This window comes from Sus scrofa, chromosome 2 (assembly GCF_000003025.6).
Source record: "Sus scrofa isolate TJ Tabasco breed Duroc chromosome 2, Sscrofa11.1, whole genome shotgun sequence".
Taxonomy (NCBI): domain Eukaryota; kingdom Metazoa; phylum Chordata; class Mammalia; order Artiodactyla; family Suidae; genus Sus; species Sus scrofa.
In genome coordinates, this window is record NC_010444.4 from 142,551,578 (window position 1) to 142,567,349 (window position 15,772).

Below are 15,772 nucleotides of genomic sequence, written 5' to 3' on the forward strand. Positions count from 1 at the left end.
AGGCGGCGCGGCGCCCAAGGCGTCTTCGCGGCTGGTGGTGGGCCCCGCGGCGGCGGCGGCGGAGGCGGCGCTGGTGGACGTGCACGTGTACCTGGTGGTGGCGATCTGCGCGGTGTCGAGCCTGCTGGTGCTGACGCTGCTGGTGTACACGGCGCTGCGGTGCTCGGCGCCGCGCGGCGAGGGCGCGTGCGTGCCCGGGCCGGCCCGGCTGGTGTGCTCGAGCGCGGTGGGCAGCTGGGCTTCGTCTCCGCGGCGGCGGCGGCAGCGGGTGTGCTCTGGGGAGGGCCCGCCCAAGGCCGACCTCATGGCCTTCAGCCCCAGCCTGCCTCCGTGTCTGAATTCTGCAGAGGGAACAGGGGAAATTGAAGCAGGTTCGGAACAGCTGAAAGAGGTGAGGTTGCATTTAAAACTTTGTTTTAGCCTTCCTCATAGCTTTTCGTTTAAGATTCTTCAATTTCAATTTTAAGTTCTTTACTTTTCTTTCATCAAATTGTGAGTTTTCCAATTTTCCTCCTGTTATTGATTTCTAGTTTTCTTCCATCGTAGTTGGAAAAGATACTTTATATGATTTCAATCCTTTAAAATATACTGAAACTTATTTATAATTTAACGTATAAGCTGCCCTGGAGAATGTTCTGTCAGTGCTTGAGAAGACTATATTTTGCTGCCTTCAGAATAAATGTTCTTTATAATCTTTTAGGTTCATTGGTATAAAATTAGTTCAAGTTCAATGTTTCCTAATTGGTTTTCTGCCTGATTGATCCATTGATGTAAGTGGGGTATTGAAGTCCCCAACTGTTAGTGTAATATTCCCTTACTCGGTTCACATCTGTTAGCATTTGTTTTATATATTTAGGTGCCGTGGTGTTAGGTGTATATATATTTACAATTGCTATATCCTCTTGATGAATTGATCCTTTATCACTGTTAATCACCTTCTTTGTCTCTTGTTACGGTTTTTTACTTAGTTTTGTCTGATATAATTATAGCTACTCTGCTCTCTTTTGGTTTCCAATTACATGGAACGTCTTCTTCCATATCTTCACTTTGTGCCTGTGTGTTTCCTTGAAGCTGAAGTGATTGTCTTGGACACAGCATATTTGGAACTTGTTTTTGGTTTTTTTTGTTGTTGTCTTTTTTTTTTTTTAATAACAGTTCAGCCCCTCTTTGCCTTTTTGTTGGACAGTATAACCCATTTACATTTAAAATAATTATTGATAAGCAGGGACTTACTATTGTCATCTCTTTGATTGTTTTCTGGTTTGCAGTTTGTTTGCTTTCTCGCTCCTCTCTTGCTGTCTTCTTTTGTGAATTAATGATTTTCCTTTGTGGTATCCTTTGATTCGCTTTTCTTTATCTTGTGTGTCTCTACTATAGTTTCTTTTTTGTTTGTTTTGTGGTTACCTTTTGGCTTACTTGAAACATCTTATAGATACAATCATCCATTAAAATTTTTTTTATTATGATTGATTTACAATGTTCTGTCGATTTCTGCTGTACAACAAAGTGACCCAGTCATACATATGTAGACATAGGTTTTTTTTCCCTCACATTATCCTCCATCATGTTCCATCATATAAGTAACTAGACACATAGTTCCCTGTGCTGTACAGCAGGATCTCATTGCCCGTCTACTCCACATGCAAGAGTTTTCATCTACTAACCCCAGACTCCCAATCCATCCCACTCCCTCCCCCTTCCCCTGGCAAAGATGAGTCCATCCTATATGTCCATGGTCTTTTCTGTTTTGTAGATAGATCATTTGTGCTATATTTTAGACTCCACATATAGGTGATATCATATGGTGTCTTTCTCTTTCTGACTTACTTCACTCAGTATGAGAGTTTCTAGTTCCATCCATGTTGCTGCAAATGGCATTATTTTGTCCTTTTTATGGCTGAATATTCCCTTGTATATATGTGCCACATCTTCCTAATCCATTCATCTGTTGATTGGCATTTAGGTTGTTTCCATGTCTTGGCTATTGTGAATCGTGCTGAATATATGGGTACATGTATCTTTTTCAGTGAAAGTTTTTTTGTGGATATACGCCCTGGAGTGGGATTTCTGGGTCAGATGGTAGTTCTCTATTTATTTTTCTGAGTTCTATGCTGTTTTCCATAATGGTTGTACCAATTTACATCCCCACCAACAGTGTAGAAGGGTTCCCTTTTCTCCACACCCTCTCCAGCATTTATTATTTGTTGACCTGTTAATGATGGCCACTCTAACTGGTCTGAGGTGGTCCTCACTGTAGTTTTGATTTGCATTTCTCTAATAATTAGTGATATTGAGCATTTTTCATGTGCCTGCTGGCCATCTGTATGTCTTCTTTGGTGAAATGTCTATTTACATCTTCTGGCCATTTTTCAATTGGGTTGTTTGTTTTTTTGTTGTTGAATCATATGAGTTGTTTGTATATTTTGGAGATTAAGCCTTTGTTGGTTGAGTCATTTGCAAAATTTTTCTCCCATTCTGTGGGTTGTCTTTTTATTTTATTTTTTAAAATGGTTTCCTTTGCTGTGCAAAAGCTTTTGAGTTTAATCAGGTTCCGTTGGTTTATTTGTGTCTTTATCATCTTTATTCTAGGAGGTGGATCAGACAGGATGTTGCTGTGATTTATGTCAAAGAGCATTCTGCCTATGTTTCCCTCTAGGAGTTTTATAGTGTCTGGACTTACACTTAGGTCTTTAATCCAATTTGCGTTTATTTTTGTGTATGGTGTTAGACAATGTTCTAATTTCATTCTCTCACATGCAGTTGTTCAGTTTTCCCAGCACCATTTATTAAAGAGACTGTCTTTCATCCACTGTATGTTCCCACCTCCTTTGTCATAGATTAATTGACCATAGTGTTTGGGCTTATTTCTGGGCTTTATATCCTATTCCATTGATCTGTATTTCTGTTTTTGTGCCAGTACCATACTGTTTTGATGACTGTAACTTTGTAGTAGAGTATGGAGTCAGGGAGCCTGATTCTTCCAGTTTTGTTTTTTCCTTTTCAATATAGTTTTGTTTATTTGAGATCTTTTGTGTTTCCATACAGATTTAAAAATATTTTGTTGTAATTCTGTAAAGAATGTCATTGGTAATTGTTTATTTGAGATCTTTTGTGTTTCCATACAGATTTAAAAATATTTTGTTGTAATTCTGTAAAGAATGTCATTGGTAATAGGGATTGTATTGAATCTGTAGATTACCTTAGGTAGTATCACCATTTTGAGAATATCGATTCTTCCAATCCAAGAACATAGTATATTTCTCAGTCTATTTGTGTCTTCTTCGGTTTCTTTCATCAGTGTCTTACAATTTTCAGAGTGCAGCCCTTTTGTCTCTTTAGGTAGGTTTATTCCTAGGTATTTTATTCTTTTTGATGCAGTGGTAAATGGGTTTGTTTCCCTAATTTCTCTTTCTGATCTTTCATTGTTAGTATATAGAAATGCAGTAGATTTCTGTGTATTAATTTTGTATTTTGCGACTGGACCAAATTCACTGATGAGCTCTCATAGTTTTTTGGTAGCGTCTTTAGGAACAGTCTATTTTTAAGCTGATAACTTTGATCACATACAAAATCTCTAATCCTTTGCTCTCCACTAACTTTGATTTTATTGCAATAATTTACGTCTTTTTATATTGTGTATCTATTAAAACTTATTAGAGCTGTTCTTAGCACTTTTGTCCTTTAAACCTTATACTAGAGTTAAGCGGTTGTCACATCATCACATTACAGTAGTAGAGTATTCTGAATCTGACTATATACTTACCTTTACTGGTGTGTTGTGTATTTTCATGATTTTCATGTTACTCGTTAGCGACCTTTCATTTCAGCTTGAAGAATTCCTTTCAACATTTCTTGTAAGGCACATCTAATGGTGACAAACTCCCTCAGCTTTTGTTGTTTGGGAAAGTCTTTATCTCACCTTCATTTTTGAAGGTCAGCTTTACAGAGTAACGTGTTCTTGTTTGGCATTTTAGAATTTTCAGCTCTTTGAATATATTATCCTATTCTCTTCTGGCCCAGAAAGCTTCTGTGGAGAGATCTACTGATAGCCTTATGGGGATCATTGTGAATTAAATAATTTTTTTCTCTTTTTGCTTTAAAAATTCTTCTTCTTTCTTTACTTCCTCCTTCCTTCCTTCCTTCCTTCCTTCCTTCCTTTCTTCGTTGCACCTGCAACATTTGGAAGTTCCCAGGCTGAGGATTGAACCCGTGCCACAGCAGTAACACCAGGTCCTCAACCTGTTGAGCCACCAGAGAACTCCCTCTCTTTTTGTCTTTGATTTTATACAGTTTCATTATAATTTGTCTTGAAGAAGATTGTTTGCATTGAAAATTGGGGGAACCTATTGGCTTCATGTACTTGGATGTCCATATCCCTCCCCAGGTTTGGGAAGTTCTGTCATTATTTCTTTATATAAGCTTTATACCCCTTTCTCTCTCCTATCCTCAAGACCTCAATGATTGTTTCTTTTAATGGGTCCCTTAAGTCCCACAGGCTTTCTTTTTTTTTTGGTCCTTTTTTTTTGGTGCCACATGCATGGCATATGGAAGTTCCCGAAAGGTATGAGTTGGAGCTGCAGCTGTGGCCTCCACCACAGCTCACAGCAACACTGGATCCTTAACCCACTTAGTGAGGCCAGGGATCAAACCCATGTCCTCATGGATACGAGTTGGGTTTGTTACCGTTGAGTCATGATGGGAACTCCCCATAGGTTTCTTCATTCCTTTTCACTATTTTTTCTTTTTGCATCTCTTGATTGGCTACTTTATACTAATGATCTTTCTTGCTCCTACTAGTGTCTGTCTGTAGCATTTCAAATTTCTGCAGCAGCAAGCTGCTCCCTTGTTCTTAGCAGCTACTAGGCATCTAAAGTAAGCTGGTTTCCTGACAGTTCCAAGTCTGGTGAGGCAGATACCAGTTCCTTGAGCAGCCCTCCAAAAAGCTGAAAGGCTGGATTCACACTTCTCCACCCTCCTTCCCAAGGGAATTAGCTGCCCCCTTGCTATTCTTTGTTCTTCGTGGCTTCCAAGCATCCAAACTATGTCACTTCCATTACTTCTCTGAGTGAAGCAGTGCAGAAACTAGTCCCTCAGGCAGCCCTCTGAGAAGCCGAAACATTGGGCAAATGCTCTACTTGTCTCCCCTTGAAGGTGGAGTAGTGAGCCAGGGTATTTTTTCCTGGTGCCGAGCTATGCCAGGTTGAGGGAGGGGCTGATGTGAATAAAATAAAATTACTCATTTATTTTAATATCGCTGTTTCAGCTTTGTACTCATCTGGGTACTCCAACTTCTTAAGAAATTCTTAAAATAAAAAAAAAATTAAAAAAAAAGGAGTTCCCGTTGTGGCGCAGTGGTTGACGAATCCGACTAGGAACCATGAGGTTGTGGGTTTGGTTCTTGCCCTTGCTCAGTGGGTTAAGGATCCGGCGTTGCCGTGAGCTGTGGTGTAGGTTGCAGACGCGGCTCAGATCCCATGTTGCTGTAGCTCTGGCGCAGGCCGGTGGCTACAGCTCCGATTCGACCCCTAGCCTGGGAACCTCCATATGCCGCGGGAGCGGCCCAAGAAATAGCAAAAAAAAAAAAGAAATTCTTATAAGGGTGTTTTATTACATATATTATTATTATTGGTATTTTTGTTGGGGGACAAAATAAATTCTTATAAGAGTGTTTTATTACATATGTTATTATTATTATTGGTATTTTTGTTGGGGGACAAGGCTGGGACTTTCTATTCTGACATCTTGCTTGTGTCATTTGAGCTATTTTGAGTTAATATTTGTATGTAGTGTGAGGCAGTGGTCCAACTTTACTCTTATGCAAGTGGATATCAGTTGTCCTGACATCATTTATTGAAAAATAATTCTTTTCTCATTGAAGTGTTGAAAATTAATTGATGAAAAAGTGTAGGAGTTTATTTTTGGATACTTAATTATATTTCATTTATCTATATGTCTGTCTTTATCCTAGTATCACATTCTTTTGATTATTGTAAATTTGTACCTAGTTTTTTAAAAATTTTATAATGATGTTTATTTTTTCCATTATAGTTGGTTTACACTGTTCTGTCAATTTTATACTGTACAGCAAGATGACCCAGTTACACATACATGTATACATTCTTTTTTCTCACATTATCATGCCCCATCATAAGTGACTAGATATAGTTCCCAGTGCTACACAGCAGGATCTCATTGCTTATCCATTCCAAAGGCAGTAGTCTCCAAGTTCCCAGTCCATCCCACTCCCTCCACCTCCTCCTTGGCAACCACAAGTCTGTTCTCCAAGTCCATGACTTTCTTTTCTGTGAAAGGATTCATTTGTGCCATATATTATATTCCAGATATAAGTTATATCATGTGGTATTTGAATTCTCTTTCTGACTTACTTCACTTAGTATCTTAGTATGAGAGTCTCTAGTTCCATCCATGTTGTTGCAAATGGTATTATTTTGTTCTTTTTTATGGCTAAGTAGTATTCCATTGTGTATACATACCACATCTTCCTAATCCAATCATCTGTTGATGGACATTTGGGTTGTTTCCATGTCTTGGCTATTGTGAATAGTGCTGCAATGAACATGCGGGTGCATGTGTCTTTTTCAAGGCAAGTTTTGTCTGGATATATGCCCAAGAGTGGGATGGCTGGGTCATATGGTAGTTCTCTGTGTAGATTTCTAAGGTACCTCCATACTGTTCTCCATAGGGGTTGTACCAGCTTACATTCCCACCACCAGTGCAGGAGGGTTCCCTTTTCTCCACACCCTCTCCAGCATTTGTTATTTGTGGATTGTGCCTAGTTTTAAATCAGGAAATAGCTTTTTTTTCAGTATTGTTTTGGCTCTTTAGGGTGCTTTGCATTTTCCTATGAATTTTAGGATCACTTGTCAGTGTCTCAAGAGAAGCCAGGTTATTTTTGATGGGGAATTTGTTGATTCTATAGACCAATTCGAGAGTATTGCTATCTTAACAGTATAAAGTAATACTATCTTCATGAATGTTGGATTTTTCCTCCTGTTTATTTAGATGTTCTTTAATTCCTTTAACAGTGTTTTATAGTTTTCAGCATATGCATTTTATATTTAAAAAATTTTATTCTGTAATATTTTCACCTTTTTATGCTATTATAAATGGAATTGTTTTCTTATTTCATTTTCTTTTCTTTTTTTAGGGCTGCACTTGCAGCATATGGAAGATCCCAGGCTGGGGGTCTAATTGGAGCTGCAGCTGCTGGCCTATGCCACAGCTGCAGCAATGCAGGATCTAAGCCAAGCCTGCAACCTATACCACAGCTCTTGGCAACACAAGCTCCTTAACCCACTGAGAAAGGCCAGGGATTGAACTCGATCTTCATGAATACTAGTTGGGTTTGTAACTGCTGAGCCACAGTGGGAACCCCTCTTACCTCATTTTCGTTGGTTTGTTTTTACATTGGTTTGTGCATAAAATATATGGATTTTTGTATATTAATCTTTTATCCTATAACCTTGCTGATATCATTTATTAGTTCTATAGTTTACCGCGGGTTCTTTCAGATTTTTTATATACAATGTTATATCATCTGTAAATAGAGATAATTTTAATCTTCTTTTCCATCTGAATGAACTTGATTTCATATTCTTGCCTAATTTGCCCTGGCTAGAACCTCCTGTACAATGTTGAATACAAGTCAAGACATCCTTGACTTGTTCCTGATCTTAAGTCAAGAACTTTCTTTTTTTTAACTTCTGTCTTTAATTTGTATTTACTTTTTTTTTTAACATTCTATTTTCACACATTATCATGCTCCATCATAAGTGACTAGACATAGTTCCCAGTGCTACACAGCAGGATCACATTGCTTATCCATTCTAAAGGCAATAATCTGCATCTATTAACCCCAAGCTCCATCCCACTCCGTCCTCCTTCCCCTTGGCAACCACAAGTCAATTCTCCAAGTCCATGATTTTCTTTTCTGTGGAAAGATTCCTTTGTGCCTTATATTAGATTCCAGATATAAGTGATATCATATGGTATTTGTCTTTCTCTTTCTGACTTACTTCACTCAAGATGAGAGTCTCTAGTTTCATCCATGTTGCTGCAAATGGTATTATTTTGTTCTTTTTTATGGCTGAGTAGTATTCCATTGTGTATATATACCACATCTTCCTAATCCAATCATCTGTTGATGGACATTTGGGTTGTTTCCATGTCTTGGCTATTGTGAATAGTGCTGCAATGAACATGCGGGTGCATGTGTCTTTTTCAAGGCAAGTTTTGTCTGGATATATGCCCAAGAGTGGGATGGCTGGGTCATATGGTAGTTCTCTGTGTAGATTTCTAAGGTACCTCCATACTGTTCTCCATAGGGGTTGTACCAGCTTACATTCCCACCACCAGTGCAGGAGGGTTCCCTTTTTTCCACACCCCCTCCAGCATTTGTTATTTGTGAACTTATGAATGATGGCCATTCTGACTGGTGTGAGGTGGTATCTCATGGTAGTTTTGCTTTGCATTTCTCTAATAACAGGGATGTTGAGCATTTTTTCATGTGCTTGTTGGCCATCTGTACATCTTCCTTGGAGAAATGTCTATTCAGGTCTTTTGCCCATTTTTCAGTTGGGTTGTTGGCTTTTTTGCTGTTGAGTTGTCTAAATTAAGGCAAGAACATTTTGTTTTTCACCTATAACTATGATGCCACTGGTCAGAAGATTAATAGTAGTGTCTCTTCTTGTATTTCTGATTTTGGTAATTTTAGTCTTCTGGCTTTTTCTCTTTGTTAGTCTAGCTAAGGATTTTTCAGTTTTGTTGATTTTTTTCAAAGACCCAACTTTTTTTTGTCTTTTTGTCATTTTAGGGCTGTACCAGCAGCGAATGGACATTCCCAGGCTAGGGGTCCAATCTGAGCTATAGCTGCCAGCCTACACCACAGCCACAGCAATGCCAGATCCGAGCTGTGTCTGGGACCTACACTACAGCTCACAGCAATGCCAGATCCTTAACCCACTGAGCAAGGCCAGGGATTGAACCCATAAACCTCATGGTTCCTAGTTGGATTTGTTTCTGCTGTGCCATGATGGGAACTCCCAAAGAACCAACTTTTGCTGCACTGTCTTTCTTTATTGTTTTACATTCTTTATTTCATGAGTGCTGCTATCAGAAGGACAAATTCCCTTCTGTTCCTAGTGTGTTGATTGATTTTATTGTGAAATGATGTTGGATTTTGTTGTCTATTTTTTCTGTATCTATTGAGATAATCATGTGGTTTTTGTATTTTAGTGAATTGATATCTAATTATGGCCTGGATTGTATGCCTCCCCCTAAATCCATGAGTTGACATTCTAAGCGCTAGTATTTCAGAGTGTGACTATATTTGGAGATAAAGCCTTGAAAATAGATAATTCAGTTAAAATGAAGTCATTTAAGGTGGACCCTAATGCAATATGACTGATGTCCTTATAAGAAGAGGAAATTATGATATCAACACACACAGAGGGAAGACCATGTGAAGACACAGGAAGAAGATGGCAATTTATAAGGCATGGAGAGAAAAAACTAACTCTGCTGACACATTAATCTTGGTATTCTAGCCTGCAGAATTATGAGGAAATAAATTTATGTTGTTTAAAACACCTAGTATATTTGTACTTTGTTATGATAGCCCTAGCAAACTAATACATGTAATGTATTACATTTTAAAATTTAAAGTATTGTTGATTTATGATGGTTTACAGTGTTGTGCTAGTTTCAGGTATACAACAAGTAAGTCAGATACATATTCATATATATATGTATGTATGTATATATATTCTTTTTCAGATTTTTTTCCATTATAGCTAATTACAAAATAATAAGTATAGGAGTTCCTGTCGTGGCTCAGCTGAAATGAATCTGGCTAGTATCCATGAGGTTGCATTTTTGATCCCTGGCCTCACTCAGTGGGTTAAGCACCCAGTGTTGCCATGAGCTGTGGTATAGGTCACAAATGTGGCTTGGATTCCATGTTGCTGTGGCTGTGGCCTAGGCCAGTGGCTTCAGGTCCAATTCGACCCCTAGCCTGGGAACCTCCATATCCCACAGCTGCGGCCCTAAAAAGACACATACACACACAAATAATAAATATAGTTCCCTGTGTTATACAATAGGTCCTTGTTGTTTTCTATTTTATATGTAGTAGTGTGTATCTGTTCATTGGAAATTCCTAACTTATCCCCCCACCTTTCCTCTTTGGTAAACATAAGTTTGTTTTCTATGTCTGCAAGTCTGTTTCTATTTTTTTTTTTTGTCTTTTTGCCATTTCTTGGGCCACTCCCGCGGCATATGGAGGTTCCCAGGCTAGGGGTCTAGTTGGAGCTGTAGCCACTGGCCTACACCAGAGCCACAGCAACGTGGGATCCGAGCCACATCTGCGACCTACACCACAGCTCATGGCAATGCTGGATCCTTAACCCTCTGAGCAAGGCCAGGGACCGAACCCGCAACCTTGTGGTTCCTAGTCGGATTTGTTAATGACTGTGCCACGACGGGAACTCCTGTTTCTATTTTATGCATAAGTTCATTTGTAACATTTTTTTCAGCTTTCACATATAAGTGATATCATGCGATATTTGTCTTTTTTTGGGGGGGGTGGAGGTCCAATGCCAGGGATCAAACCCATGCCACAGAAGTGACCCAAGCTGCTGCAGTGACAACTCTGGATCCTAAATGTTTGCACAACAGGAGAACTATTTGTTTGTCTGACTTACTTCCCTTGGTGTGATAATTTTTAGGTCCATCCATGTTGCTGCAAATGGCATTGTTTCATTCTTTTTTATAGCTGTTTTATACACACACATCCCACCTTGTTTTTTTTTTTTTTTTGTCTTTTTGCCTTTTCTTGAGCTGCTCCGGAGGCATATGGAGGTTCCCAGGCTAGGGGTCTAATCGGAGCTGTAGCCACCAGCCTACACCAGAGCCACAGCACCGTGGGATCCGAGCCGCATCACCACAGCTCATGCCAACGCCAGATCCTTAACCCATTGAGCAAGGCCAGGGATCAAACCTGCAACCTCATGGTTCCTGGTCGGATTCGTTAACCACTGCGCCACAACGGGAATTCCCCCCACCTTTCTTTTATCCATAAATCTGCTGATGGAAACTTGGGTTGCTTCCATGTCTTTGCTACTATAAATAGTGCCACTATGAACATTGAAGTGCATTTCTCTTTTCAAATTAGAGTTTTTGTCTTTTCTGGATATATGCCTAGGAGTGGCATTGGTGGATCATATGGTAATTCTATTTTTAGTTTTTTAGTTTACCTCCATACTATTTTCCATAGTGGCTACACCAATTTATATTCCCTACAACAGTGTAGGAGGGTTTCCTTTTCTCCATACCCTCTCCAGCATTTAGTTTTTGTAGACTTTGATGCTGGACAGTCTGATCAGTGTGAGGTGGTACCTCATTAATAGTTTTGATTTGTATTTCTCTAGTAATAAGTGGTATTGAGAATCTTTTCACCTGCCCACTGGCCATCTTATTCTTCTTTGGAGAAACTGTTTAGATTTTCTGCTCATTTTTTTGATTGGGTTGTTTGTTTATTTTGATGCTGAACTCTATGAGCTGTTTGTATATTTTGGAGATGAAGTCCTTTTTGGTTGTATCATTTGCAAACATTTTTTCCCATTCTGTAGATTGTCTTTTCATTTTGTTGATAGTTTACTTTGCTGTGCTAAAGCTTATAAGTTTGATTAGGTCCCATTTGTTTATTTTTGCTTTTATTTCTCTTGCCTTGAGAGACTGACCTAAGAAAACATTGGTATGATTTATGTCAGAGAATGTTTTGCCTATGTTCTCTTCTAGGAGTTTTGTGGTGTCATGTCCTTTTTTTTTTTTGGTCTTTTTGCCATTTCTAGAGCCATTTCCACAGCATATGGAGGTTCCCAGGATAGGGGTCAAATCAGAGCTGTAGCTGCTGGCCTACACCAGAGCCACAGCAACGTGGGATCTGAGCTGCGTCTGCAGCCTACACCATAGCTCACAGCAATGCCGGATCCTTAACCTACTGAGCAAGGCCATGGATCGAGACCACACCCTCATGGTTCCTAGTCAGATTCGTTAACCACTGTGCCACGATGGGAACTCCTGTGGTGTCGTGTCTTATACTTAGGTCTTTAAGCCATTTTGAGTTTATTTTTGTGTATGATGTGAGGGAGTGTTCTGAGAATTCTAAATTGATGTACATGTGGCTGTCCCAACACTACTTGCTGAAGAGACTGTCTTTTCTTCATTGTATATTCTTGCCTCCTTTGTCAGATATTAATTGACTGTAGGCTTGTGGGTTTATTTCTGGGCTCTCTGTCTGTCCCGTTGATCCATATGTCTGTTTTTATACCAATACCACACCGTTTTGATTACTCTAGTTTTGTAGTATTGTCTGAAGTTTGGGAGGATCATGCCTCCAGCCTTTTCTTTTTATTCAGAATTGCTTTGGCAATTCAGTTTTTTTGTGGTTCCATATAAATTTTAGGGTTATTTATTCTAGTTCTGGGAAAAATATCATGGGTAATCATATAGGGATTGCATTTAATATGTAGATTTCTTTGGGTGGGATGTCAATTTGAACAGTATTAAATTCTTCCAATCCAAGAGCATGGAATATTTTTCCATTTCTTGGAATCGTGTTCACTTCCTTTTATTAATGTTTTATAGTTCTCAGTGTATAAGTCTTTTACCTCCTTGGTCGAATTTATTACCAGTTTTTTTTTTTATTCAGTTTTAAAAGGGATTACATTTTGCTGACATTTCATTGTTAGTATAAAGAAATTCAACATTTGTGTCTTAATCTTGTATCCTGCCACCTAGCTAAATTTGTTTATCAGTCCTAATAGTTTTTGTGTGAGTCTTCAGGGTATTCTGTATAGAGTATCATGTCTTATACATATAATAACAGAGTTACCTTTTCCTTTCCAATTTGGGTAACTGTTATTTCCTTTTCTTGTCTGATTGCTATGGCTAGGACTTCCAATACCATGTTGATCAAAAGTGTTGAGAGTGGACATCCTTGTCTTGTTCCAGATTTTAGCAGGAAGGCTTTTCACCATTGAATATTATGTTGGCTATGGTATAACACATTACATTTATTGATTTTTCACATGTTAAATCAACCTTGCATTCCTGGAATAACTCCCAGCTGGTGAATAATTTCTTTTACATATTGTTGAATTAGGTTTTCTAGTTGAGAATTTCTGTGTTTATATTCATGAGAGATATTGATCTTTTAAAAAATTATAGTTAATTTACAATGTTGTGCTAATTTCTGCTGTACAGCAAAGTGACTTAGTTATATACATATATGCGTTCTTTTTTATATTCCTTTCCATTATGGTTTATTCCAAGGAGACTGGATATAATTCCCTATGCTGTACAATAGGGCTTTGTTGTCTATCCATTCTAAATGAAATAATTTGCATCTCCTGACTTCAAACTCACAGTCCATCACTCTCTCTCTCCCCTCCTCCTTCGCAACTAGAAATTTGTTCTCTGTGCTTGTGAGTGTTTTTGTTCTGCACGTAGGTTTGTTTTTGCCATGTTTTAGATTTCACATATTAGAGATATCATATGATATTTGTCTTTCTCTTTCTGACTTCAGTTAGTATAGTAATCTCTAGTTGCATCCATGTCGCTGCAAATGGCATTATTTCATTCTTTCTTATGGCCAAGTAATATACTGTTTTCTATATGTATCACATCTTCTAAATCCATTTATTTGTTGATGGACACGTAGGTTGTTTCCAAGTCTTGGCTATTGTGAAGAATGCTGCTATGTACACAGGGGGTGCATGCATACCTTTGAATTATTGTTTTGTCTGGGTATATGCCTAGGCATGGGGTTGCTGGATTCTATGGTAATTCTATTTTTAGTTGTCTGAAGAACTGCCATACTTTCCCAGAGTGGTTGCACTAACTTATGTTCCCACCAACAGTGGAGGAGGGTTCCATTTTCTCCACATTCTCTCCATCATTTGTTACTTGTAGACTTTTTAATGATGGCTAATCTAACCAGTGTGAGGTACTTCATTTAGGTTTTAGGTTTTTTTTTTTTCTTTTTAGTCATTTTAGGTTTTTTTTTTTCTTTTTAGTCATCCATGGCATATGGAGTTCCCAGGGATCAGATCCAAGCCATAGTTGTGAGCTACCCACAGCTGTGACAGCGCCACATCCTTTAACCTATTGTGCCAAGGACAGAATCTGTTCCTAACACTCATCAATACATTTTCTCTATTATTATTATTATTATCATTATTATAATTTTGGGAGTCTTTTTAGGGCTGCGCCTGTGGCATATGGAAGTTCCCAGGCTAGGGGTTGAATTGGAGCTGACGCTGCCAGCCTACACTACAGCTACAGCAACACCAGATCCGAGCCGCATCTGTGACCTACACCACAGCTCATGGCAATGCCAGATCCTTACTCCACTCAGTTTTCGTATTTGTGTATTTTAGGAATTTGTCTGTTTCATCTAAGCTATGCATTTATTGGCATTTATGCATTTATTGACATCCAATTGTTTATGGTATTCTTTATTATTATTTCTAAGATCAATAGTAATGTCCCCTCTTGCATTTCTGGTGTTAAGTAATTTTAACTTTGGCTTTTTATCTCTTGATCAATCTAGCTAAAGTTTTGTCAGTTTTGTTGATCTTTTCAAAGAACTAACTTCTGACTTTATTATCTTACTATATCATTTTTCCATTCTTTATTTCATTTATTTGTGCTCTAATCCTAGTTCCTTTCTTCCTTCAGCTTCTTTTAGGTTTGGTTTGCTTTTATTTTTACCATGTCTTAAAGTAGAAGGTTAGGTTATTAATTTGAGGTGTTTCTTTTTCTTTTTATCTTTTTAGCGCTGCACCTGAGGCATATGGAAGTTTCCACGCAAGGGGTCACATTGGAGCTGCAGCCGCTTGGCCTATGCCACAGCCACAGCAACGCAGGATCTGACCTGTGTCTGTGACCTACATCACAGCTCATGGCAATGCCAGATCCTTAACCCACTGAGCAGTTCCAGGGATTGAACCCACATCCTCATGGATACTAGTCAGGTTTGTTATCACTGAGTCACAAAGGAGACTCCGTCCTTCCTCTTTTTCAATGCATCTGGTAATATCCCGGGTTGTGTTTTCATCTTTATTTATCTAAGAGTAGTTTTAATTTTTCTTTTTATTTCTTCTTTGACCTATTGGTTATTTTACCGTGTGTTGTTTATTTCTATTTTTTTGTCTTTTTAGGGCTACACCCACAGCATATGGAAGTTCGTAGGTTAGGGCTTGAATTGGAGCCACAGCCCACCAGCCTATGCCACAGTCACAGCAATGCAGGATCCAAGCTGCATCCTTGACCTACACCCACAGCTTGTGGCAACGCTGGATCCTTAACCCACCAAGTGAGGCCAGGGATTGAACCTGCATCCTCGTGGATACTAGTCAGGTTCTTAACCTGCTTAGCCACAGTGGGAACTCCCTAGCACATGTTGTTTAATTTCTACATATTTGTGAGTTCCCCAAATTTCCTTTTGTTGTTGATTTCTAATTTCATTCCACTGTGATCAGAGAACATAATTTGTATAGTATTAATCCTTTTAAATTTATTGGAGCTTATTTTATGACTTAGTTTTGAGAAGGGCAACCTTTTTTCAACCCCACTCAGTTACATAAGAACAGGTCTCAGAAAGGGACCCCTTGTACATTGTTGGTGGGAATGTAAATTGGTATAGCCACTGTGGAAAACTGTGATGGATTCTTAAAAAACTAAAGATAGA

The 15,772-nt window shown here is 38.7% G+C and overlaps 5 protein-coding genes across 6 annotated transcripts in view; all 5 read left to right on the forward strand.

Annotated features, from left to right (window-relative positions):
- The window catches only part of LOC100621803 (protocadherin alpha-2), a 188,123-nt gene that overhangs the window by 82,532 nt on the left and 89,819 nt on the right, over positions 1-15,772 (forward strand).
- Positions 1-15,772, forward strand: part of LOC100621701 (protocadherin alpha-C2) — a 210,058-nt gene that overhangs the window by 73,951 nt on the left and 120,335 nt on the right. The window lies entirely within an intron of this gene.
- Positions 1-15,772, forward strand: part of LOC100738826 (protocadherin alpha-6) — a 158,831-nt gene that overhangs the window by 53,238 nt on the left and 89,821 nt on the right.
- PCDHA11 (protocadherin alpha 11) overlaps positions 1-15,772 on the forward strand; it is a 165,995-nt gene that overhangs the window by 29,888 nt on the left and 120,335 nt on the right.
- The window catches only part of LOC102160959 (protocadherin alpha-13), a 110,140-nt gene that overhangs the window by 4,546 nt on the left and 89,822 nt on the right, over positions 1-15,772 (forward strand). The window contains 2 exon segments of the mRNA XM_021084902.1: positions 3-268; positions 270-391. Coding sequence (XP_020940561.1) covers positions 3-268; positions 270-338 — 335 coding nt within the window. The 3' untranslated portion in view covers positions 339-391.